A 22,281-nucleotide genomic window follows, 5' to 3' on the forward strand; every position below is an offset into this window, starting at 1 on the left:
TGGGATGGGGGGGAGGGTGAGGTGGTGGGAAGGGTAGGCGGAGGGAAGGCGGGGGGTGGGAGGCGGTGGGAAGGCGGGGGGTGGGATGGCGGGGGGTGGTGGGAAGGGGGGTGGGAGGCGGTGGGAAGGGGGGGGAGGCGGTGGGAAGGGGGGGGGAGGCGGTGGGAAGGGGGGGAGGCGGTGGGAAGGGGGGGAGGGAGGCGGTGGGAAGGGGGGGTGGGAGGCGGTGGGAAGGGGGGGTGGGAGGCGGTGGGAAGGGGGGTGGGAGGCGGTGGAAGGGGGTGGGGGAGGCGGTGGGAAGGGGTGGGGGGAGGCGGTGGGAAGGGGTGGGGGGAGGCGGTGGGAAGGGGGGCTGGGAGGCGGTGGGAAGGGGGGCTGGGAGGCGGTGGGAAGGGGGGGGGAGGCGGTGGGAAGAGGGGGGGAGGCGGTGGAAGGGGGGGAAGGGGGGGGAGGCGGTGGGAAGGGGGGGGGAGGCGGTGGGAAGGTGGAGGGAAGGGGGGGGGAGGCGGGATGAGGCGGTGGGAAGGGGGGGGAGGCGGTGGGAAGGGGGGGGAGGCGGTGGGAAGGGGGGGAGGCTGTGGGAAGGGGGGGTGGAGGGAGGTGAAGGGGGGGGTGGAGGGGAGGTGAAGGTGGGGGGGAGGAGGGAGGGTGGAGGGGAGGTGAAGGGGGGGTGGAGGGGAGTGGAAGGGGGGGTGGAAGGGAGGTGAAGGGGGGGGTGGAAGGGAGGTGAAGGGGGGGGTGGAAGGGAGGTGAAGGGGGGGGTGGAGGGAGGTGAAGGGGGGGGGGTGGAGGGGAGGTGAAGGGGGGGGGGGGTGGAGGGGAGGTTAAGGGGGGGGGTGGAGGGGAGGTGAAGGGGGGGTGGTGAAGGGGGGTGGAGGGGGTGGAAGGGAGAAGTGGAGTGAGGGGAGGTGAAAGGGGGTGAGGGGAGGTGATGGGGGGTGAGGGGAGGTGAAGGCCGCTCACTCACCCGTCCGGCAGGTCCCACGTGGATCTGAGGCGGGAGGCAGCGTGTTGTGGCCGCTCCCCCGCTGTGTCCCGGGCGCTCGCTCGCTCCCCCGCTGACTGTAGCGGCGCCGGGGGGGGGGTATCGGGGAGACACTGACACTGGGGTGGAGGGGAGGTGAAGGGGGGGGTGGAGGGGAGGTGAAGGCCGCTCACTCACCCATCCGGCAGGTCCCACGTGGATCTGAGGCGGGAGGCAGCGTGTTGTGGCCGCTCCCCCGCTGTGTCCCGGGCGCCGCCATCTTGGGCACTCGGCGCCGCGAGGCAGCCTGCCTGGCCACTGGCTGTTCCCCCGCCGGGGAGGGGTGAGTTGTAGCGCCGGGGGGGGGTGGGTATCGGGGAGACACTGACACTGGAGGGGAGGGGGGGGGGGTGGAGGGGAGGTGAAGGGGGGGTGGAGGGAGGTGAAGGGGGGGTGGAGGGGAGGTGAAGGCCGCTCACTCACCCATCCGGCAGGTCCCACGTGGATCTGAGGCGGGAGGCAGCGTGTTGTGGCCGCTCCCCCGCTGTGTCCCGGGCGCCGCCATCTTGGGCACTCGGCGCCGCGAGGCAGCCTGCCTGGCCACTGGCTGTTCCCCCGCCGGGGAGGGGTGAGTTGTAGCGCCGGGGAGGGGGGGGCATGTATATGTGTGAGGGGGGGAGAGGTGGGAGATATAGAGGGGGGTCTCGCACGGCCGCTGACACTGGGTGGGGGGGGGGCGCTGAAGGGGTAATAATAGTGTGTGTGTCCCGCTGACTGTAGCGGCGCCGGGGGAGGGGGGGGTCGGGGTGAAAGCGCGGGAGACACGGGGAGAGGAGGAGGTGCGCGCGGGTGCTGCTAACACTGTGAGCCCCGCTAATGTATGTAACAGTGTGTGTGTGTCACTGTGTGTGTGTGTCACTGTGTGTGTGTCTGTCACTGTGTGTGTGTGTCCCTGTGTCCGTGTGTCTGTGTGTGTGTGTGTCCCTGTGTGTGTGTGTGTGTGTCCCTGTGTGTGTGTGTGTGTGTGTGTCCGTGTGTGTCTGTGTTTGTGTGTCCCCCTGTGTGTGTGTCCCTGTGTGTGTGTGTGTGTGTCCCTGTGTGTGTGTGTGTCCCTGTGTGTCCTTTGGCCCGTCACTCCGCCTCAGGCCAATGAGAGGTGTGCGGGGGCGGGCGGGCCAAGGGACCAATGAGATTTCCCCTAGGGACACCGGACATCCAGGCAGGCAGGCAAACATACAGTGCTTTCACTAATATAGTATAAGATAAACCTTGACTTTTAGTCTGTGTGTGTGTGTGTGTGTGTGTGTGTGTGTGTGTTACAGTTTAGCTCTATGCAGTTTGTTACATTCTGTTGCTAGTCACATCTCACAAACACTACACTGTTGCGTACGGCTATAATATATTATCTTTGACTGCGTGCAATATCTTGGATAGAATGTATAACCCTGCTCACTTAATGTAACCATGAATTTGTCCTCATAACTCTGTGCCCAGGACATGCATGAAAACGAGCGGTAACTCTCGGTGTATTACTTCCTGGTAACACATCTTATAAATAACTACGCTCCTGTATTTGTTGTTGTGTTGGAGGCCGTCTTGCATTCTCTCAAGCCAGCTTCTTCCGCTTGAGAAGGTCAAACCATAGCCTTTGTGTCAGTCCAGCCCCCCACTTCCATTTGGTTCTGTCCATCCGGCTTTCATCTGCCTAAAGCCTTTTTTTAAGGGTGATGTCCGGCTTTTCACCACCAGCCTAGTCCGAGTCATGTTTTTGTTTCACTTTTGTGTAGTGTTGGTCCTTATTTCTCTTTCTTCCTGGCTTGACCTGCAGAGACGCACAGATCTTCTAATCCGTTGGTCTGTGTATAGCAGAGCTGTATTGTACAAATTTCTGGGTTTATGTCGTATATTTGCAGCTCACTAGCTGTAGTTGTGTAGAAAGTCAGAGCACTAAATAAAAAGCCGGATTCGTAACCGGTGAGACAGACTGACTGACTTTGTACTTTATAAAGGACATGATTAAGGGAAGTAATTACTATTCGCCACTTCTGGTGGATAAAGTACAATTTTGGTACCTTTAAAAATGCACGCAGTCCAGTTTAAATGAACCATTTTCTTCCTTTTAGAACGAAAGGGCTTATTCCTTTTGTGGGACCATAGAGTATATGGCACCAGAGATTGTCCGAGGAGGAGATAAGGGACATGACAAGGTACAATCTTTGTTTTTCTCACTATTGTAACCAGCTACAACCATTGGAGCCATTGTCTGAGGGCCCGTGCGGGCCCCCCCCTTATAGTGAGCAATAATGACATATTGTGAGGCAAAATCTGCGCCCATATTTAAAAAAAAAACCCATTATGACTAATAATTAAAATATTAAAACATGAATTAAATGAACCCAATTGTTGACCTGTGATTGTGTTGGGACAGGGCTCTTCACCAGTGCTCTGAAGGGGCCACATCCGAAAACATTGAGGGGTAAAAGGGTCACAAGCTTATTATGTCATTTTAGATGCATTTAAAAGCTTGAAAACGATAATATTGCAGCATTTTACAAGCTTGTGTAACATCTGTGCCATATATATTTCCATTGCCGCATCTTACAAGTGCGTTTCACGTGAAACATTGCACTTTATTCCTGCTAGTTTCATACCAGTTGCTTGGCCAGCTGAGTCAGACGGCCCCATTACAGCTCTTCACGGGCTCCCAGCCGCCGGAGAGCCATGTGTACTAGGGTATCCAGCGTATCACTGCTACTCTATGTACAACCCCCGGGTACCAGGCCCCTGTTATTTTCACACACTTCCACTTTATATTTAAAAAATGTTTTATTTCATTAGGAAGCCTTTGTTTTCTGTTCAAGCATAAATACAGTAACCCCTTCCTACAGCAGCATGGCTTTTCCCAATACTTGATAAAATGCAGTTTATTTGGGCACTGTACCACTCATTCTTAAGCTACATCAACCACTGGATGAACCTTGTATATAAAAACAAATGCCTGTTAGGAGGAGGCTTTGCTGGTTTCAGCTTTCCAGTATACAGTACTTTCATTAGGTGCGTGCATTAACACGTCCACTCATTGTCCAGCTGCTGAATGAGTGATTACAGGCCGCTCTCCCATTGCAGGCCGTGGATTGGTGGAGTTTAGGCGTTCTGATGTATGAGCTGCTAACTGGAGCATCACCGTTTACTGTCGACGGGGAGAAGAATTCCCAGGCTGAAATTTCTAGGTAAGCTGCACCAGAAAAATAATAGAAAAAATTAACCGTGTAGGAGCTCAAAAGAGTGTAGACAAAGGTGCCAGGCAGGGCAAAGTCAATATGAAAGCATTTAAATGGAGTTGACACCGGGTATATAAAGTCGGGTAGGACTGTGATAAGGAGCAAGGTAAGTGACTAATAACGCAAGAGAGGGCTGTTAACGGGAGAATGGAAAGGTACTCACTCAATCCCTGACCCTGGCTGGCCGCCCGGTGTGGAGTCCACGCGACTCACAAGATCACCGCTCTGCTTTCCTCCTTCCAGCTCCAGTCCTGCATAGATGCGTCTCCCTCTGTGTTTGCGGCTGCTTCCGCTTCCGGTGGTGAACGCTGATCCTCGCAGCAGTGACTGAGAAGGTAAAGGATTCGTGGTCCATCCGCTCCAGAGAAAATAAGGTAAGAACTCACCAGCAAAAGGGGTTAAAAACTAATTTATTGGGCTACATAAAAACAAAAAATAGACAGTGACAAACTCTCCCACGCGTGGGAGAGTTTGTCACTGTCTATTTTTTGTTTTTATGTAGCCCAATAAATTAGTTTTTAACCCCTTTTGCTGGTGAGTTCTTACCTTATTTTCTCTGGAGCGGATGGACCACGAATCCTTTACCTTCCCAGAAAAATAATAATCCAATGTGAATAAATTAAAAACACAAAAAAAAAACAATTCTGGATCCCACCAGGTTTTGTAAAGTTTATTTTTTGTTGTGCTTTGTATATGCTCTGAAAGCGATGCAGTTATTTGGTATTTTGTCACCTAGTTTTTAACCAATAAAGCTGTAGTCTGTCTGCAGTAAAGGAGAACAGTTAAGGGTCTGTCTGGTGCTGCGTGAATTTGCTTTGAAAGCACATGCGCTGTATTACAATTCAATGCTGCAGTGCCCTGTAATGTTTCACGTGCTCTCTATCGCTGTGTAATCCTGAAGCATGCAGACTAGTGAGCGTGTTTAATTGGTGAGCGCTTTCATTTCATTTTCCTTTATCAACATTGGCATGGGAAAGCATTGAGCAAGCACGTTCTTATTTCTATGTGTCTGTTGCAGGAGAATATTAAAAAGCGATCCCCCGTATCCCCAAGAAATGAGTGAAGCGGTGAAAGATCTGATTCGCCGTCTTCTGATGAAAGATCCAAAGAAGAGACTTGGCTGTGGGCCAGACGGCTCGGACGAAATAAAAAAGCACGCCTTCTTTGCGGTGAGAAACGTTTTGGTGCTGCGTGGCCGCGCGTTCTTTCTGCGGGAAGTCTGGCTCGCGCCACAATCTGACTGGCAGAGATCTGGCGATGCTTCCTATAGTAAGATGAATTGTTTTACTGTAACTTACAGATGTTTTGGGGAAAGGGCTGATCTTGGAGCAATTTGACATTTTCAGCAGGTAAAAAGAAGAAAACATCTACCCTGGGAATGAAAGAGCCACTGTGAAAATCTGTCGCATACATCTTTGGTTTGGGATGTTATACCTGACACTCAGTGGCAGATTTAAAATGTTACCGCCCTCCTTGTGGCATCAAATGATGCTGCAATGTCACGTGACAATGTGTTTCCATGGGATAATGCCCCGATTGGCACTATCGCTATTTAAGAATAAACCCCTAAGACTCCTCCCTAATAACCCTGGTTTGGTTCTGTTTGGCAACATAACCTGTCTGTTTTCAAGTGCGCATAACCCGCAGGGTTAATGAAAGTCCCGGATTCCTGCAGTGCGTGCTGCGGCCTTGTTGATGGTTCGTGTCGCAGGAATGTACAGTCTTTGTTAAAGTCATATTTACCATTCTGTGTGTAGACGAATAACTGGGACGATTTGGCTGCAAAGATAGTACCTGCCCCGTTTAAGCCTGTGATTAAGGACGAGCTGGATGTTGGAAATTTTGCGGAGGAGTTTACGGATATGGATCCCACGTATTCCCCCGCTGCTTTGCCTATGAACGCCGACAGAATATTTCAGGTAACGGAAAAGCCGCAGCGGAGTTTCTCTGGGAAATCAAAGGTCAAAGCCGTTAATATTTTGCTTCCACTTTCCTGGAATTAATGATATTTTCTGAGTTGTAATAACACAGAACTTCCCAGGAAAACACATTTAAATCACGATGCCGCCACACTGAGGATTTCGGTAACGGTCTCGGTTTTAAAGTACAGTAGCTGTAATTTTTTTCTTTTGTTTTTTTCCCCCGTCCCTTATCTACACCTGTAACTGTTTAATGTATAATATTGTAGTGGGGAGTTTTTGACACACAATATAATGTTGCATTCACTTTGTTTATTAACCCCTGAGTCCAGGTCAGGCAGGATGTTTACTCCTTGTGCAGCTGTTCAAAAGTCTTATTGAGTTAAAGACCATGCAGTAACTGCTGGGGAGAGGATCTCTCCGACATGTACACACACTGTAAACGCAGCGGGCTGGTGCACGTGCCGCGATTACCACGGAACATAATATTGCTGGATATGTTTCTGGATATTTCTTTATATGCGAGTGCTGCGGCTTTAAATTACTGTCTTCTTTACATCGTTTCATTTCAATGTAAAGAAACCGTTCAACTTTGACTCTAAGGCACGTTCTATAGTGCCGGGCGCGGATTTTTAGTTGGCTGACCTTTCTATACATGCACGGCACGGAGAGGGGAGCCGACAGACAGCGGCGAAGATGAGGAAATTCTGTCTGTGTGTGTGTGTGTGTGTGTGATTTAGGACTTACTTTCACTCACACATATACACACACACACACACATACACACACATACACACATATATATTACCTGCAGCACCCGGCACTATTTACAGAAAAAGCATGCGGCACGTGCACGCGCGTTCGCATAGTAATGCGCTGCCGCATGCTGTATATAGCAGCCCTAACTCGTACCTTGGAAAATACAGCAGTGGCTATCAGAGTGCGTGTAACATATTGGTGCGGTGCAGGGGTGGCCAACTCCAGTCCTCAAGGGCCACCAACAGGTCAGGTTTTTCAAGATATCCCTGCTTCCACACAGGTGACTCAATTTGAGACTGAGCCTCTTTTTGAGCCACCTGTGCTGAAGCAGGGACTGATTGGGCCACCTGTGCTGAAGCAGGAAAATCCTGAAAACCTGACCTGTTGGTGGCCCTTGAGGACTGGAGTTGGCCACTCCTGCTATAGAGCCGGTTTCTTCGAACTTATGAGGGATCTGTTCCCTGCGGCCCTTCTTACTGTATGTCACACACTATAACGTGACATGAACACTCTGACCGTATGAGGGATCTGTTCCCTGCGGCCCTTCTTACTGTATGTCACACACTATAACGTGACATGAACACTCTGACCGTATGAGGGATCTGTTCCCTGCGGCCCTTCTTACTGTATGTCACACACTATAACGTGACATGAACACTCTGACCGTGTGTTTCAGGGCTATTCCTTTGTTGCGCCTTCGATCTTGTTTAAACGCAATGCTGCGATTGCAGACCCCGTTCAGTATCTGGGAACTGAGCGTCCTGGAGTTACGAATATTGCCAGGAGTGCAATGATGAAGGTAATTTTCTTGGATTTGTTTTTGACCACAAGTACTGAATATCTTTAGACGTTTCTGCCCCTTACTAAAGTTGCTCATCACAAACTATAAAGCAAGCTTGGAACAAGCATGGAAGTTGCTCAATTTTTTAAGTGATTTTCTTTTCTATATTCATCAATTTGTGACTAGTTTCTCTGCTGAAATAAACATCCCTGCATGTTTCTGTGCTTCCTTCTGAAACGCATACCTTTCCTGGCAGGACTCCCCGTTTTATCAGCATTATGAACTGGATCTGAAGGAGAAACCACTGGGGGAAGGAAGTTTCTCCATCTGTCGGAAATGCTTGCACAAAAAAACCAATCAGGAGTATGCCGTAAAAATAATCAGTAAGCGGTATGTAAAGTATGAGGGCGTAGCTTACTATTACAGAACATTTTTTAGTGCCTCCCCAAACACGCTCTGCTTTGTATGTCTGTATGTGCTTGTGCATGATTACAGTAATTTTTGGATTTGATCTGGCGAGGTACACATTTGGGGATCTGCAGGTCCATGTGTTCTTTGGCAGTGAAAGTCATTCTGTTAAATACATTGTTCTATATAAAGATTATTCATACACTGAACTCTTTCTACATAGACATGTCTAACTTGTTTATCCTACCTTAGCAGAACATTGCATGATCATGTATGTTCATGTAAAGGGTCATGTTTGGGAACCGATGGAAGTTTTGAATGTATGAATGACTTCTTGCACTTGTAACATCTGTAAGATAATTAGAGTGCTACTTGTACGATATTATTAAATCATAAAGGGAACTGTTTGGAAGGACCATTGAAATTATTTTGTACCCTTTTTTTTTTTTTTTTTTAAATTCAGAATGGAAAGCAACACGCAGAAAGAAATAACCGCGCTGAAACTATGTGAAGAGCACCCCAATGTAGTAAAATTATATGATGTTCACCACGATCAGGTACCCCCCTTTCCTGTTCGTTTAAATGGCTGAAAATATGTTAACAAAATTGAAGCATCAGTGCACGGTGATCACTTTTTTTTGTTTTGTTTACTTAAAAAGATTTATTCTTGTCCCTGTGAGTGCTGTTTTTATTCTTAAAATCTAATGCTCCTTTCAGGAGATTCTTACTACAGTTTTCAAATGCTTGTATCTGTGAGGCCAAACTGGAGCCCTGCAGTCTAAAGCAGGAGTGCTCCAGTCTTCAAGCCCCCTCTTCCCCCAGTGCTTCAGCACTGTAGGCTCATTTAGTCCCTGCTTCAGCACAGGTGGCTCAATCAGTGGCAGTCTTCGACTGAGCCACCTGTGCTGAAGCTGGGATATCTTGAAAACCTGATCGGGGGGAGCGGCGGGGGGGGGGGGGTGCGCATGGGGGGCTTGAGGACTTGAGTTGAGCACTCCTTGTCTAAAGGATACCCCCTGAAGCTAGAGATGAGTGAGAGTCATTCAGATGCGGTGAAGAATTCATGTCTAAATAGGATGCCCATGTGTTTGAATATCGGATTTAGTTGCTTGCAGTTGGCCGGTTGCTTATGTTTGTTTTGCTCTGTAGCTTCACACATTCCTAGTGATGGAATTGCTGAAAGGAGGAGAGCTGTTTGAACGCATCAAGAAAAAGAAGCTGTTCAGTGAGAGCGAAGCCAGTTATATCATGCGCAGGCTTGTGTCGGCGGTGAGCCACATGCATGATGTTGGAGTGGTACACAGAGATTTGAAGCCGGAGGTACCGGATTCTGCTTCATTTCTTGATCGTCAAGTTAAATAATTATTTTTTAAAGGTGCACCCTCAACTAGGACCAAATGAAGCTACTAAAGTGATGTTTAATGGATAATCTTAATCTTTAATTGAAAAACTAGAAAACCATTAAGTATTTTTACGTTTTAATAAAGAATGCTGGTATACATTGTAACCTGAAATTTAAGGGGGGGTTTAATGGCCTTATATTTGCCTTATTTCTCTGTTATCAGTATCTTTCTGCTTGTCATTTGACATGTAGGGAATGAGCATGAATTTGATAACCGCCCCTTCAATCAGAGTGCCTATTTTAAAGTCCAACAATGATAAATGATAGACCTTCAAAAATTATTTTAAAATACATGTACTTGTCTAACATGGCGTTGGTTCAGTGTTTTTCAACCAGGGTTCCCCAGGGGTCCCTAAAGGGTTACCTGCAATTTTCTGGTCATTTGAAAATTGTACTAAATACAGAAGAATTTACAATGCATCTGATCTCGGACGCGCTGTTAGAGAGGGTTGGGGTTCCTTACAATGCATCTGATCTCAGACACGCTATTAGAGAGGGTTGGGGGTTCCTTAGAAATTTACTTGTTTCTTAACCAAAATAAGTTTGGTAACCACTGCGTTAGACACACTTTAGTTTCAGCCTTTGGAATGTATTGCAGTACTGTGATTGAATTTGGCACTGCATAGTTCTGCATAAAGTGATACAGTGTAGAATATTAATAAATCCTATAAAAAAATTATGTAAATTAATGCGGCCCTGCCTGGCAGCTCAGGGGTTAAGGAGTTTTTTTTAATACTACTTAAATGCACAATCCTGACCGAATCGCAGACGTCGTGTGTTTTTTTCTGTCTTTCAGAATTTTTTGTTCACAGATGAAAGTGACAACTCGGAAATAAAAATTATAGATTTTGGTTTTGCTCGGTTAAAGCCGCCTGATAACCAGCCCCTAAAAACGCCATGTTTCACGCTTCACTACGCGGCGCCGGAGCTTCTGAATGACAATGGCTATGACGAGTCCTGTGACCTGTGGAGCCTGGGAGTTATATTGGTGCGTTTCACGCTAAACATTTCCATTTGCCAATCTGAAGACATTTTTTCACCGTAAAATATCGGTCGTCAACTTTCCATTAACATTTGTTCTGGAACGGTTTTCTTTCCCCTTTTTTGTACTTTACAATCACTTTATAATCCTGTCCTCTCTTTCTCTCTCCTTCTGTGGGTGTGTTTCTATGTAGCGCTAGTTGGGCTTGGTTTCATATTACTGAACAGGGGCTGTGAACTCCGATCCTCAAACCCCCAACAGGTCAGGTTTTCAGGATATCCCAGTCGAAGACTGAGCCTCTAATTTAGCCACCTATGCTGAAGCAGGGTCGGATTGAGCCACCTGTGCTGATAAAGACGGTATATAACAGGATAGGTGTGATGCATCCAAATTGGTTAGAATTCCTCCACAATGTGTGCAAATAAAACTGGATGACAATAGAGAGTCCATGAACCATATGGCAAATTATCAGGTGTGGGCTGAGTGTCTAGTGGGGTCTGGTAAACCTCCACAACTGAGACACCATGTATGCCCACCCTAGTAACCAATATGCAATAAACAGAGGCACTGGTAATCATATATATGAAGGGGCACTGCGGCCCTTTACCTTAGTGCTTGCAGGACTCCTAGACATCCAGGGCGTGCTCTTCATCCAGGTAAGTAAACAGCAAGAAGGGAAGTATTTATCAAGTGCCTTGTGCACGAAACGCGTAGGTGCGTTCGTGCAGTCCTATTTTTGCTGCACCACCATGCAATAAACCTGACCTGTTGCCAGATTGGAGTGTTCACCTTTGTCATTCTTTCCTGTCTCTTGGTGAGTTGGAATTCGTGGCTGTGCTATACATCAATACTTCCCTTATTGCTGATAAAGACGGTACCTGCAAACTCGAACCCCAAAACCCACCACACCATATGCATGTCTGTCTTTCTGTATGTCACAAGGAGCGCTACGGAGCGTGGTGACACGTATACAACACAAGACAAAAACACGCAATGCAACATCCGATGTGACAACATACATGGTTAAATACTTCAGTGTTGGTATCCTCATGAGTAAGGGTCATTTAGTAAAACCCTTTGGCCAAAGTGTTTTCAAGCCTGCAGTCACGGCACGACCAGTATGTAGCCACGTCACGGCACGACCAGTATGTAGCCACGTCACGGCACGACCAGTATGTAGCCACGTCACGGCACGACCAGTATGTAGCCACGTCACGGCACGACCAGTATGTAGCCACGTCACGGCACGTCAGTATGTAGCCACGTCACGGCACGACCAGTATGTAGCCACGTCACGGCACGACCAGTATGTAGCCACGTCACGGCACGACCAGTATGTAGCCACGTCACGGCACGACCAGTATGTAGCCACGTCACGGCACGACCAGTATGTAGCCACGTCACGGCACGTCAGTATGTAGCCACGTCACGGCACGACCAGTATGTAGCCACGTCACGGCACGACCAGTATGTAGCCACGTCACGGCACGACCAGTATGTAGCCACGTCACGGCACGACCAGTATGTAGCCACATCACGACCAGTATGTAGCCACGTCACAGCACGACCAGTATGTAGCCACGTCACGGCACGACCAGTATGTAGCCACATCACGACCAGTATGTAGCCTCATCACGACCAGTATGTAGCCTCATCACGACCAGTATGTAGCCACATCACGACCAGTATGTAGCCTCATCACGACCAGTATGTAGCCACATCACGACCAGTATGTAGGTCCTAACACTACCTGTGAGTACTCATTTACCGCTGCAGTGGAGGGAGAATGGTCTCAGTGGACCTGTCCTGCAGGAACATGGATATACCTGCTACTTGTAACGTGGAGAGGGATGATATCCTGAAACGCTGACCTGTTGGTGGGGGGGGGGGGGGGCGCACCCCTGTGTTACATGATAATGAAGTGATCTTGGTGTTGCGTTTGTTATCCTGATAGTATACCATGCTATCAGGGCAGGTGCCATTCCAATTCCACGAGAAGACCGTGCCGTGCGCCAGCGCCGAAGACATCATGAAGAAAATAAAACAAGGCGACTTCTCGTTCGAAGGGGAAGCCTGGAAAAATGTGTCTCAGGAGGCCAAAGATTTGATACAAGGTATCATTGTTTTATGTGACAAACTGTGGGTGCCAAGTACTTGTGTTTTTAATGTATTTACTGTTTTGTACATAAAGCTGTGTAATAATGTGTATTTTGATTTTATGGGTTTTTACCACCTGCTTAGGACTTCTTACAGTGGATCCAAATAAAAGAATTAAGATGTCCACTTTGAGATACAACGAATGGCTTCAGGACGGCAGCCAGCTCTCATCCAACCCGCTCATGACGCCTGACATCCTGGGCTCGGCGGGGGCTATTGTACATACCCATGTGAAAGCCACATTTCATGTAAGGCTGATTTTTACCATTTCAAATGTAACCTTTTCGTTTCACAAAGTTGTTACAGCGTCATACCTATGGTGTTCTAGAGAAGGGGTGCGCAAACTGGCGGGCCCGTGAGATTTTCAGGGGTGTGGGGGGCTGGCGTTTAGAGAGGCCCTGCGCTCTTCCCCAAAGCATTTAAATTAAATGCCGGGGATCACACGAGGCCTCTGTAACTTCTTATCTTGTCTCCTATGGCAACGCAAAATGCCGTGGGGTCATATGACGCTGGAGACAAGGAGGGAGAGTGGGGTCGTAGAGAATAATAGGGCATTGTAGAAATAAAATCGATGTCATCGGAAAGAAAGCTCTACAAAACAGGGAATATTGTAAGATCAGCCGCCTTCGGCCCGGATTCAATAAAGGGTCCTATATTTTGGCCCACCTTAATGCCCCTTCACTTTAAGGGAAGTTAACATCTGTTAGTGAGTATGGGCCTTAGTGCAGTTACAAAGCATCGCAGTGCAGTATGTTGCACCCCCTGCCACGCTAAAGGCTCAGAGGCTGAAGGATATAACGGCAGGGATTTACTGAAAGGTGTGTGTGTGTGTGTGTTGGCCACCAACAGCTCAGGTTTTCAGGATATCCCTGCTTCAGCACAGGTGGCTTAGGCTGCGTCCATAGATGGACCAGCCGTGCTGAGGCGTGCGGACGCTCAGCGCTGAGCCCCTGCATCCTCAATGAGGATGCCTTGAGAGGGGGCTCACGCGAGCGTCCGCAGGCGTGTTCAGGCTTTGGAGTTTTCAGCCGAGCGCCAAGCTGTTTTTCAGCGCGCTGTCGGCTGAAAACATCCAATCAGCCTTCAGCAGCGTCAACGTCACGGCGCCGTGACATTGACGTCAGTGCGTCGCGGGCGATTGGCCCAGCGACGTCACTGCCCCGCCTCCAACCACCTCCCCCCTGGCTCCCTTCGCGCTCGCCTGCAAGTCCGTGCAATCGCGCTGACTGAAGCAGGAGAGCCTCAGCGTTAGCGCGCCTCCGCTCTCCCCACACCTCTATGGCCCGGGCCTTAGTCGTTGACTGAGCCACTGATTCAGCCACCAGTTGTAAAGCAGAGATATCCCTAAAACATGATCTGTTGGTGGCCCTTGAGGACTGGAGTTGATCGCTCCTGTCCTAGTCGTTCACTTTGAACAAGTCCTGTAGTGGTTAGTGTTTGATGCGTGGTCTCCACCTCACACGTGCATCTTATGGCCTCAAATGGGATTCTAGGGTTACCTTCCTTTGCAAAATCCTCTTTAAACAAGCTTGTTTCTCGTAGCTAACGTAGTTCTGTCTCGCCAGGCCTTTAACAAGTACAAGCGGGAAGGCTTCCGTCTCCAGAATGTGGACAAAGCACCTTTGGCAAAGCGCAGGAAGATGAAAAAGACGAGCACGAGCACAGAGACGCGCAGCAGCTCCAGCGAAAGCTCCCACTCCTCCCACTCACACGGGAAAACCTCCCCCACAAAGACGTTACAGCCGGCTAACCCCACGGAGAGCAATAACCCCGATGCCGTCTTCCAGTTCGCTAACTAAAAGGCAGACGGACCACCCTCATACTAAAGCTATAACCTGTTCTCTGGTGCACTGTAATCACATTTCTGTGGCCTCGTGTCACGCTGAAGCATGGATTCTGTGTCTATGGGATCAGAAGGAATTGCTGTATCCATTTTGGTTTTTACCAACCTGTCATTTCTTCTGAACCTCTTCAATGCTGCGGGAGCCTGGCAGGCTTTTTTTGGCATGGAGTGGGTAATCCCGAATCCAAGAATTGACCCCTTGAGTGCTGTGCGGCCTCTAGCACGGAGTGATCGCCCTACTTAATAAGGTTGATGCAGACAATGGCGCTGTGTACTGGCTTTATATGTACAGTTTGTTACTCCTGTCAATACTACAGTATTTTGTACAGGAGAGCAGACCGCTTTCCCAGGGCCCAGGACTAAAGTTTCCACTGCCCCCCCACCCCCCACACTTGTTGGCGGCCTTGCGAGAACATCCCCCCCTCTTACCCTTCCCCCCCCTCTTACCCTTCCCCCCCCATCTTACCCTTCCCCCCCTCTCTTACCCTTTTCCCCCCATCTTACCCTTCCCCCCCCCCCCCATCTTACCCTTCCCTCCTCCCCCTACCCCCTCCTCCCCCCCCCCCCCCAAACTCGCCCCTAAAGCCTCATTACGTAACAGTCTTTCATTTCATGTAAATATAACCGCACAGCTGGTTGGTTAGTATCATGCTTTTTATCCTTTGTGCTTTTTAAACGCACAAACCATGTACAATAGGCGGCTGGTATGTGATCAGGATGAACTTTTTACTAATGACTTAAATAACGTTGTTTTTAAATGAGTCGCGCCAGCCGCAGTCTAAAAACTGTCGCGTGTTTTTGTGCGATTCAGTGCAGAGGTTCGTTCATGCATTCGCTTTATAATAAGAAGTACAATTGGGTAAATCCTGCTCTGTGTAAGAGCTCAGACAATGTGCATTTACACTCCTTTATATCAGCATTACAGATCTTTCAATATGTATACTTGTTTTTTTTATTTTTTAAACAACCATGCACTGTGAGCCCCCAAAGTATATAATTACTACTTTTTCTTTTTAGGGGAAATGGGTACTTTTTTTTTTGTTGGACTTGTATCCCTGCTTCTCATGTACATAATAATACATCTGAATTGTAGTTTTATGTACTATAGTCAGAAAAAAAAGGGAAAATGAGAACACTGTGCTTTATTACGAAATATTGTCTGTCTGTAGAGTACCAAGTCTCCCATGTGTAGTCACCATATCTATACAATCAAACTGTGAGCTCGACAACACACGTGTGTCAGCAATCTTGTATTGATACCATCACACACTTATTTATTTGGATCTCCTGGGCTCCATGTATATGGGTGCAAAGTGACACTTTTGGCTCTGGTTCTTACTGGGGAAAGAAACCCAGCCAGTGCTGAGGCCGCTTCTCTGACCAGCGTTGCTGCACTGTAAAGTATATGCGCCGCCTATGCAAAGCGCTTTATTGCAACTGTAATAATATCTCTATTTGAGATTGTCTGTCTGGATTTTTATCAGGTCACAATTTGTAGTAATTTAAATAGAGAATCTATATTTCAAGCAGTTCTGTATAACAAAGCAGAGCGGGTTTAAAGTTTCGTCTGTTTAATATGGATCATTTTAATAGCGGCCTATCGTAGTTGGAGGATCCCTACCCAAAACAAACCAGCTGTAATATAAGGCAATACTGAGTATGACTAAGCATTCAAAATATTACACCCATTTCAAGTGCAGTGGGTTTAAGTTGTGTAGATTTGGTCCATGAAACTTGAGGCTATTTTGCCGCTGTTGGAGACGCAACAGTCCACGGACTGAGAATAGGCCCGAAGTCAGACTACTTAACCTTGGCTTTAAGTCTAAAATATACTCGCCTTACTTGAGGCTTATAAAAAAAAAAATAGAAAAGCCCAAATATTCAGAGATTGCCAATTGTCCAAATCGATTGCCCTCTAACATACAGAAGAAGTGCTGTGGTAAGAAAGAGAAGGTGGGTGTTGGCAGCTGACCTAAATCTGCATGGCAAGCCTGTGTATTGTCCATGTCCAGTAATAAAGATATCACACAGCTTTTGGGATCTGGAGATTGAGATCTACTCTGTAATATTATCATACAGCAAGGTGCATTCATTTTCAAGGTACAGAAAGCAACTTTTAAACAGTAGAAGAAATGAGTTTATCTTGGTCATTTGACCATCGGCCCTTGTGTCCTTTGCAGACTTTTCACCATTAAGGTTAAAGCATCTCGAAGTTCTTCAGTACTAAATGTATGCAAGCCTCTCCTGTACATGAGTTCATGGCTGCAAAATAACTTGTACTTGATAATATACAGTACGTTTGTTAGTAATACAGAACTTTTATAAATGTGTACGTTTTTTAAATGTAGTGTTTTTCTGCTGTAAGTGCTCTTTTTTTTTTAATATATATATATATCTAAGATTCTACCTAAAGTGTGATATTCCCATATAAATTATTTTTTTATATTTGAATACTTAACGGTAAGTTTCAGAACTGTTAACGTGGAGTGAAGCATAATTGGAAATGGATAGGGAGATGCAGAATTTAGAAGGCGCACTTACTGTTCATTCTCTGAGGATGTTCTATATGTCGGAGTCCCAGTGTAACCTCCCTCTCTGGGGTCTGTATGTCGGAGTCCCAGTGTAACCTCCCTCTCTGGGGTCTGTATGTCGGAGTCCCAGTGTAACCTCCCTCTCTGGGGTCTGTATGTCGGAGTCCCAGTGTAACCTCCCTCTCTGGGGTCTGTATGTCGGAGTCCCAGTGTAACCTCCCTCTCTGGGGTCTGTATGTCGGAGTCCCAGTGTAACCTCCCGATATTATAGTACTGTAAGGGAAGTGAACATGTTGCTATCCCACCTAAGGGCTTTTTTAAAAGATGTGATACTCTGTGTTTTTGTTTGTCACCTTTTTAACAATCCCATTTTTTTTCTGCATGCGTGACCCTCGCCCTTTTCTGTGTAGCAGTGTGAAGATAACTACTTCTATTTGTCTGTTTTATGGTGTTGAATGGGTACGGAAATTACAGGGTGTAGGTACCATTTCTTTTAGGAAGTACATGATTTTGCTGCCCAATAATTAAATGCTTATTAGATGATGTTTTTAGAATGAGAGCGGTACTCTTTAAACATGTTTCTTCATTTTGTTTGGGGAATTGCAACCTATGAAATAATTAACAAGGTGGGTCCCAAGAGAACCCGAAAAAGTTCCTATATCTAGCATTCGCTGTGGCAAAATAGTAGGTGAGTAATTACTCCAGGAGATATAAATATCCCCAACAAAATGGTGAGGCTAACCATCAGCTGACATAGTATATAAAACATATGTCCCTATTATCTCTCCAGGCATAGTGAGGTTTCTCATATGATATATACACATCTGCTTTACACGGCTGCACCATCTATCTTTGGTTTTTACTTATCTCTATATAGGGGATTACATATCTGGTTACATGTTGTGTATGCCAACCGTCTTATAGGTGGCACCCACTTCCCATGAGGGTTTTATTACACCACACATTATATGGTCAGGAGTTATTTTCATATGTTTAGTTTAAAAAAAAATAATCACTTTTAGTCCTATGTGGACACATTATAAAACATATGTCAGCTGATGGTTAGCTTCACCATTTTGTTGGGGATATTTATATCTCATGGAGTAATTACTCACCTACTATTTTGCCACAGCGAGTGCTAGATATAGGAACTTTTTCGGGTTCTCTTGGGACCCACCTTGTTAATAAGCTTTAGTCTTTCCTATAGCACCCTGTTACTATTCAGTAATCGTCATTAGTATTAGGCTGAGCGGTATGGTCTCTCTTTTGGTTAACCTATGAGATAGCAGTTCAGCCCTTAAATTGTGACCATGCACGACTGGTGCCAGCGGTAATTTGCAGTAACGGCAGATTTCCCGTTTAATTTTGTTACCAGATGCTTTGTAGTGCAGCCTTTAGTGTTTTACTTGATATGTACATTCTATACAACTTCCCAAAGCTTAATAATGTCTCTCTGTAAAACAGATTTTGTACAATGGAAAAGCCCTTGTGGTCGGCTCCATCCTAACAGAATATTCACTGAAAAGATGCATTTACTAGGTTGTGTGGTCCTATTGGTACCTGTGGGTGAACAGATGCAACACAAGGCTTCAAATAGCATGTATCATTCATCTTTGAGAGACCTGTGGCCTGCTGCAGTGTGTTGCTGTCCCGCTAGCTGCAGGGAGGATAAATAGTGGCTCTAAGAATGAGAAATGTGAACAAGCGCCCTTAGTTTGTCTGCACATGTGACTTTCTGAACAAGCGATCTGGGCAATGCAGTTCCTACGTGACTCCTCCATCGGCTGGAGTGGTCAGGGTTAGTCAAGCTTAGGTCACTGCCCCCAAATTGTACAAACAGAAGGGGTGTACCTTCTTGTGCTTAAACCCTTCAAGGATAGGTCAAACCTAATATGGTAAAGTAGAATAATGTGGGAAAACATTATGGTGACAGCGAAGGGTTGTTACCCGGAAGCCGCGGGTTGTATACAGCTCCTAGTATGGTTTGGTTGAGTACGTTTGTGCAGATTATGTTGACGTTCTTGACGGGCATGTTTTTAACCTGTTAAGTATAAGGAGAGACTGTGATGCCTTACAGGCTCACCTGGCACTTAAAGATTAATGGAATGGGTGATCGAAGTGGCAGAATTATTGTAGGGAGGTTTCCAAAATTTGGAGACTGTTTTTCCTTTCTCTGCATTCTAGTTTATTTTAAAAACCTTGGCATTACTGTAAATAAATATATATATTTCATAAATGTATGGGCTCTTCTATGTTTGCCAAGAGTCATTGATTGATTGTAGGAAAACTTTGGACTCATTAAGACACACCTGCTGTGCTTCAGTTTCTTTTCTGTGTGTTTTCATTGAAATACACTCTTATATTGTGTATATTGAAGATATGCCGTTTCAGAATCGTTTGGAATGAGTGAATACAGAATCTTTTTCAGAGATTTGTAAAAAGTTAGTTTTTTTTTTTTTTTAAAGCAATACATGCATGAAAGGCAAAGTGGATTTGTTCAGGCAGAAGAACTATTACGCTTATTAGGAAATAAGCGTTGTTTAAAAACCTTGTCCTTGGGAAATAGATAAATCTCTTGACGGTGCATGTATTCTCAGTGAGATTTATCTTCCTGACAATTGTAAATAAAACCGGTTATTTTACTTCTAATTTCTAAGCACATGTATGCGTTGAACACATTGCATGGGGGAATGGAACCTGGACTTCATACAAGTTTATACAGCTTCATGGTACATGACTACAGGAGAGGTGATAATAATGGACCAGGTGATAATAATGGACCAACACATGGTTCTTGTTGAGCTGTATATACAGTGACCTGCTCCATGGGGCACACACCAGCTGCTTAAAGGCTGTTTGGTTGTTATAGTTATTTAAGGATATTGTGTTTCCCACCCCTTTTTCTGTCTGGTTTCATGAACTGAAGGTTCCCTGCTTTAAAGGATTGGGAGGAGGAGACGCTAGAAGAGGAGCGGCCAACTCCAGTCCCTAAGGGCCAGCAACAGGACAGGTTTTCAGGATATCCCTGCTTCAGCACCGCTGGCTCAGTCTTTGACAGCACCACCTGTGCTGAAGCAGGGATAATCTGAACCGGACCTGTTGGTGGCCCTTGAGGACTGGAGATGACCTCCCCGGCTCTAGGGGTTGTTACCATGAGTCTCAAACTGTTCCTTCCCAAACCACAGAGGACAAGCTCAGACTATGTCGTCTCTGTTGAATTTACTTTTGTGCATCTCATTTTAGTAATAGTGTCGCCTGCTTTTAATGACAATCAGCAATACCCCATTAAACAGACACTTTGGTCTGTTATAGAACCCGTTTTATTTAGTGTATAAATACAGTATGAACATTGCAGCACTGCTGTAGGCCAGAGACATACAGATTAATAACCATTAGTTCCCGATTTACAAATGCAAAACATATTTACCAACAATAAACATTGTAGAAGTGTTTTTATTTTTTTTTCATTTCAAATGCAATATTGCAATACGGAAACGTTTCTTATTTAGCGGAGCTGAAATTTGCCATATTTACTCGTGGGAAAACTCCAGGTTTTCAGAGTTCTTGTAAAGTTCATCCATTGTCCCGTTCTTTACTCCAATTCAGTTTCTAAACCTTAAAGGTGCTTTGACTCAATATATTCCCTAGAATGTGATGGTCTTTAACAGACTATAAATCGGCCTAATGAAATATTTGGCCGCCTTTCCTTTCCTATTTCCACCAGAATATTTTTGTAGTAAATAGAAATGGTTCAGTTAATATTAAAGCAAAGTCTGTGCCCGGCTGGGTCCCAGTGCATAGAATGACACATTTATTCCTATCCCTTTGTTCTGTCCTCTTGGGATGAGCTCTGCAAATGTAGAGGCAACTTTCCATATAGCATATCTATCTCATGGAAAACCGCTAGAGTATAACTAAAATATAAAATCATTTACAGTATATAACAATATAAATAAAATGGATTCAACACATTAAGCAGTGTGAGTCAATGCACAATTAACACACAAACTCGAGCAGTTTCAGTTGCTTTGTTCAAACTTTTTGTGTCCAACACAAAGCTAAAATTGTGTGAGCATCTGGTACTAGAAGTGTTGCAGGCGATATGTTGGCTGCACCTCTCGCGTCAAAAGAGGGGTTAAAGCGACATTTACCATACTATGTTCTTTTACTAAGGAAGCGTTGAGTTGTAATCAGGATGATAAATACTTTTTATTCGCAATGCGACTAACAATTAATATAAAATATTGAATGTCTGCTGTAATTACTGACAAGTTGTCAGTATTTTTTTTTTTTTTACCTAAAAACGTCAACATAATTCCAGCTGCTGATTATGTAGCAGAATGTAACTGTATTCTAGTATTAGATCATGTTTAGGCTAACATTGACAGTGACGGTTATTTTGGAGACATTTTTAAAAAGCCAGAATATGTTTTTCTTGGTGAGATTGGGTGCACACAGCCTTAATGTTATCACAGACGTGCCTAGCAAGGCCAGCGAAATGTTTCCTCTTCGTATCCAAGACAGAAAGAGGTCCGTGTGTTTCTTACGACTCCTAATTACAGAATATTTTTTTTTTCTTCTGTGATCGCTGGCTGTTGTAAACTTTCTGAAACACGAAATATGAACGTTCTCTGCAGGCTTTGCACATTTTTATGGGCTCTTTACTCTGCTGAAATGTGCCAGCTGCTTTTGGAGAACATCAGATCTATTTGTTTTTTGTGTGGCTGCTGTAACAGGCAGTTTTTATTCTCACAAAGTGATCTTTTTCGGGTCACGTTTCAAAGTAAATGCATGCATTTAATCTTTAACCCCATGGCTTCCAGAGGAGTCGGTGGCGGCGCTTTGCAGAGCAGTATAATATAATGCAAAGCAATGTGTCCCAGCAAAGGGGGTTCACTTTTTTGGTGCTGCGGATGCCCTGAATGTATGTAGGGTTATTTTACCAGCCTAACGATTTTACATGTGTATGGAGGTGCTGCCTAAACTTACTCAGCCATGCTTTGACCTGTTCTTTTCTTTCTTCTCTTCCTAGCTGAGCTAGAAAGAAATATATATATATATATATATATTAACTTATTGGTGTATCACTGATGTTCCAGGATTCCCGTGGGGAAGGAAATGTCAGATTGATGTACTTTTTTTTGTTCAGCTGTTCATATGTTGAGGCCCAGGGGAGGCCAACACCAGAAGGGCCACCGTCGTGTTGGGTTTTTGGGATATCCCTGCTTCAGCACAGGTGGCTCAATTAGTGGAT

The 22,281-nt window shown here is 46.0% G+C and overlaps 1 protein-coding gene across 1 annotated transcript in view; it reads left to right on the forward strand.

Moving 5' to 3' along the window:
• RPS6KA5 (ribosomal protein S6 kinase A5) overlaps positions 1 to 14,590 on the forward strand; it is a 40,181-nt gene extending 25,591 nt beyond the window's left edge. The window contains exons 6-17 of the mRNA XM_075614549.1: positions 3,088 to 3,171; positions 4,091 to 4,194; positions 5,264 to 5,414; positions 6,003 to 6,164; positions 7,600 to 7,722; positions 7,961 to 8,094; positions 8,576 to 8,669; positions 9,262 to 9,432; positions 10,311 to 10,502; positions 12,451 to 12,610; positions 12,738 to 12,901; positions 14,219 to 14,590. Coding sequence (XP_075470664.1) covers positions 3,088 to 3,171; positions 4,091 to 4,194; positions 5,264 to 5,414; positions 6,003 to 6,164; positions 7,600 to 7,722; positions 7,961 to 8,094; positions 8,576 to 8,669; positions 9,262 to 9,432; positions 10,311 to 10,502; positions 12,451 to 12,610; positions 12,738 to 12,901; positions 14,219 to 14,452 — 1,773 coding nt within the window. The 3' untranslated portion in view covers positions 14,453 to 14,590. The remainder of the gene's footprint in view (positions 1 to 3,087; positions 3,172 to 4,090; positions 4,195 to 5,263; positions 5,415 to 6,002; positions 6,165 to 7,599; positions 7,723 to 7,960; positions 8,095 to 8,575; positions 8,670 to 9,261; positions 9,433 to 10,310; positions 10,503 to 12,450; positions 12,611 to 12,737; positions 12,902 to 14,218) is intronic.
• The last annotated feature ends 7,691 nt before the right edge of the window (positions 14,591 to 22,281 follow it).

Source organism: Ascaphus truei, chromosome 9 (assembly GCF_040206685.1).
Source record: "Ascaphus truei isolate aAscTru1 chromosome 9, aAscTru1.hap1, whole genome shotgun sequence".
Taxonomy (NCBI): Eukaryota; Metazoa; Chordata; class Amphibia; order Anura; family Ascaphidae; genus Ascaphus; species Ascaphus truei.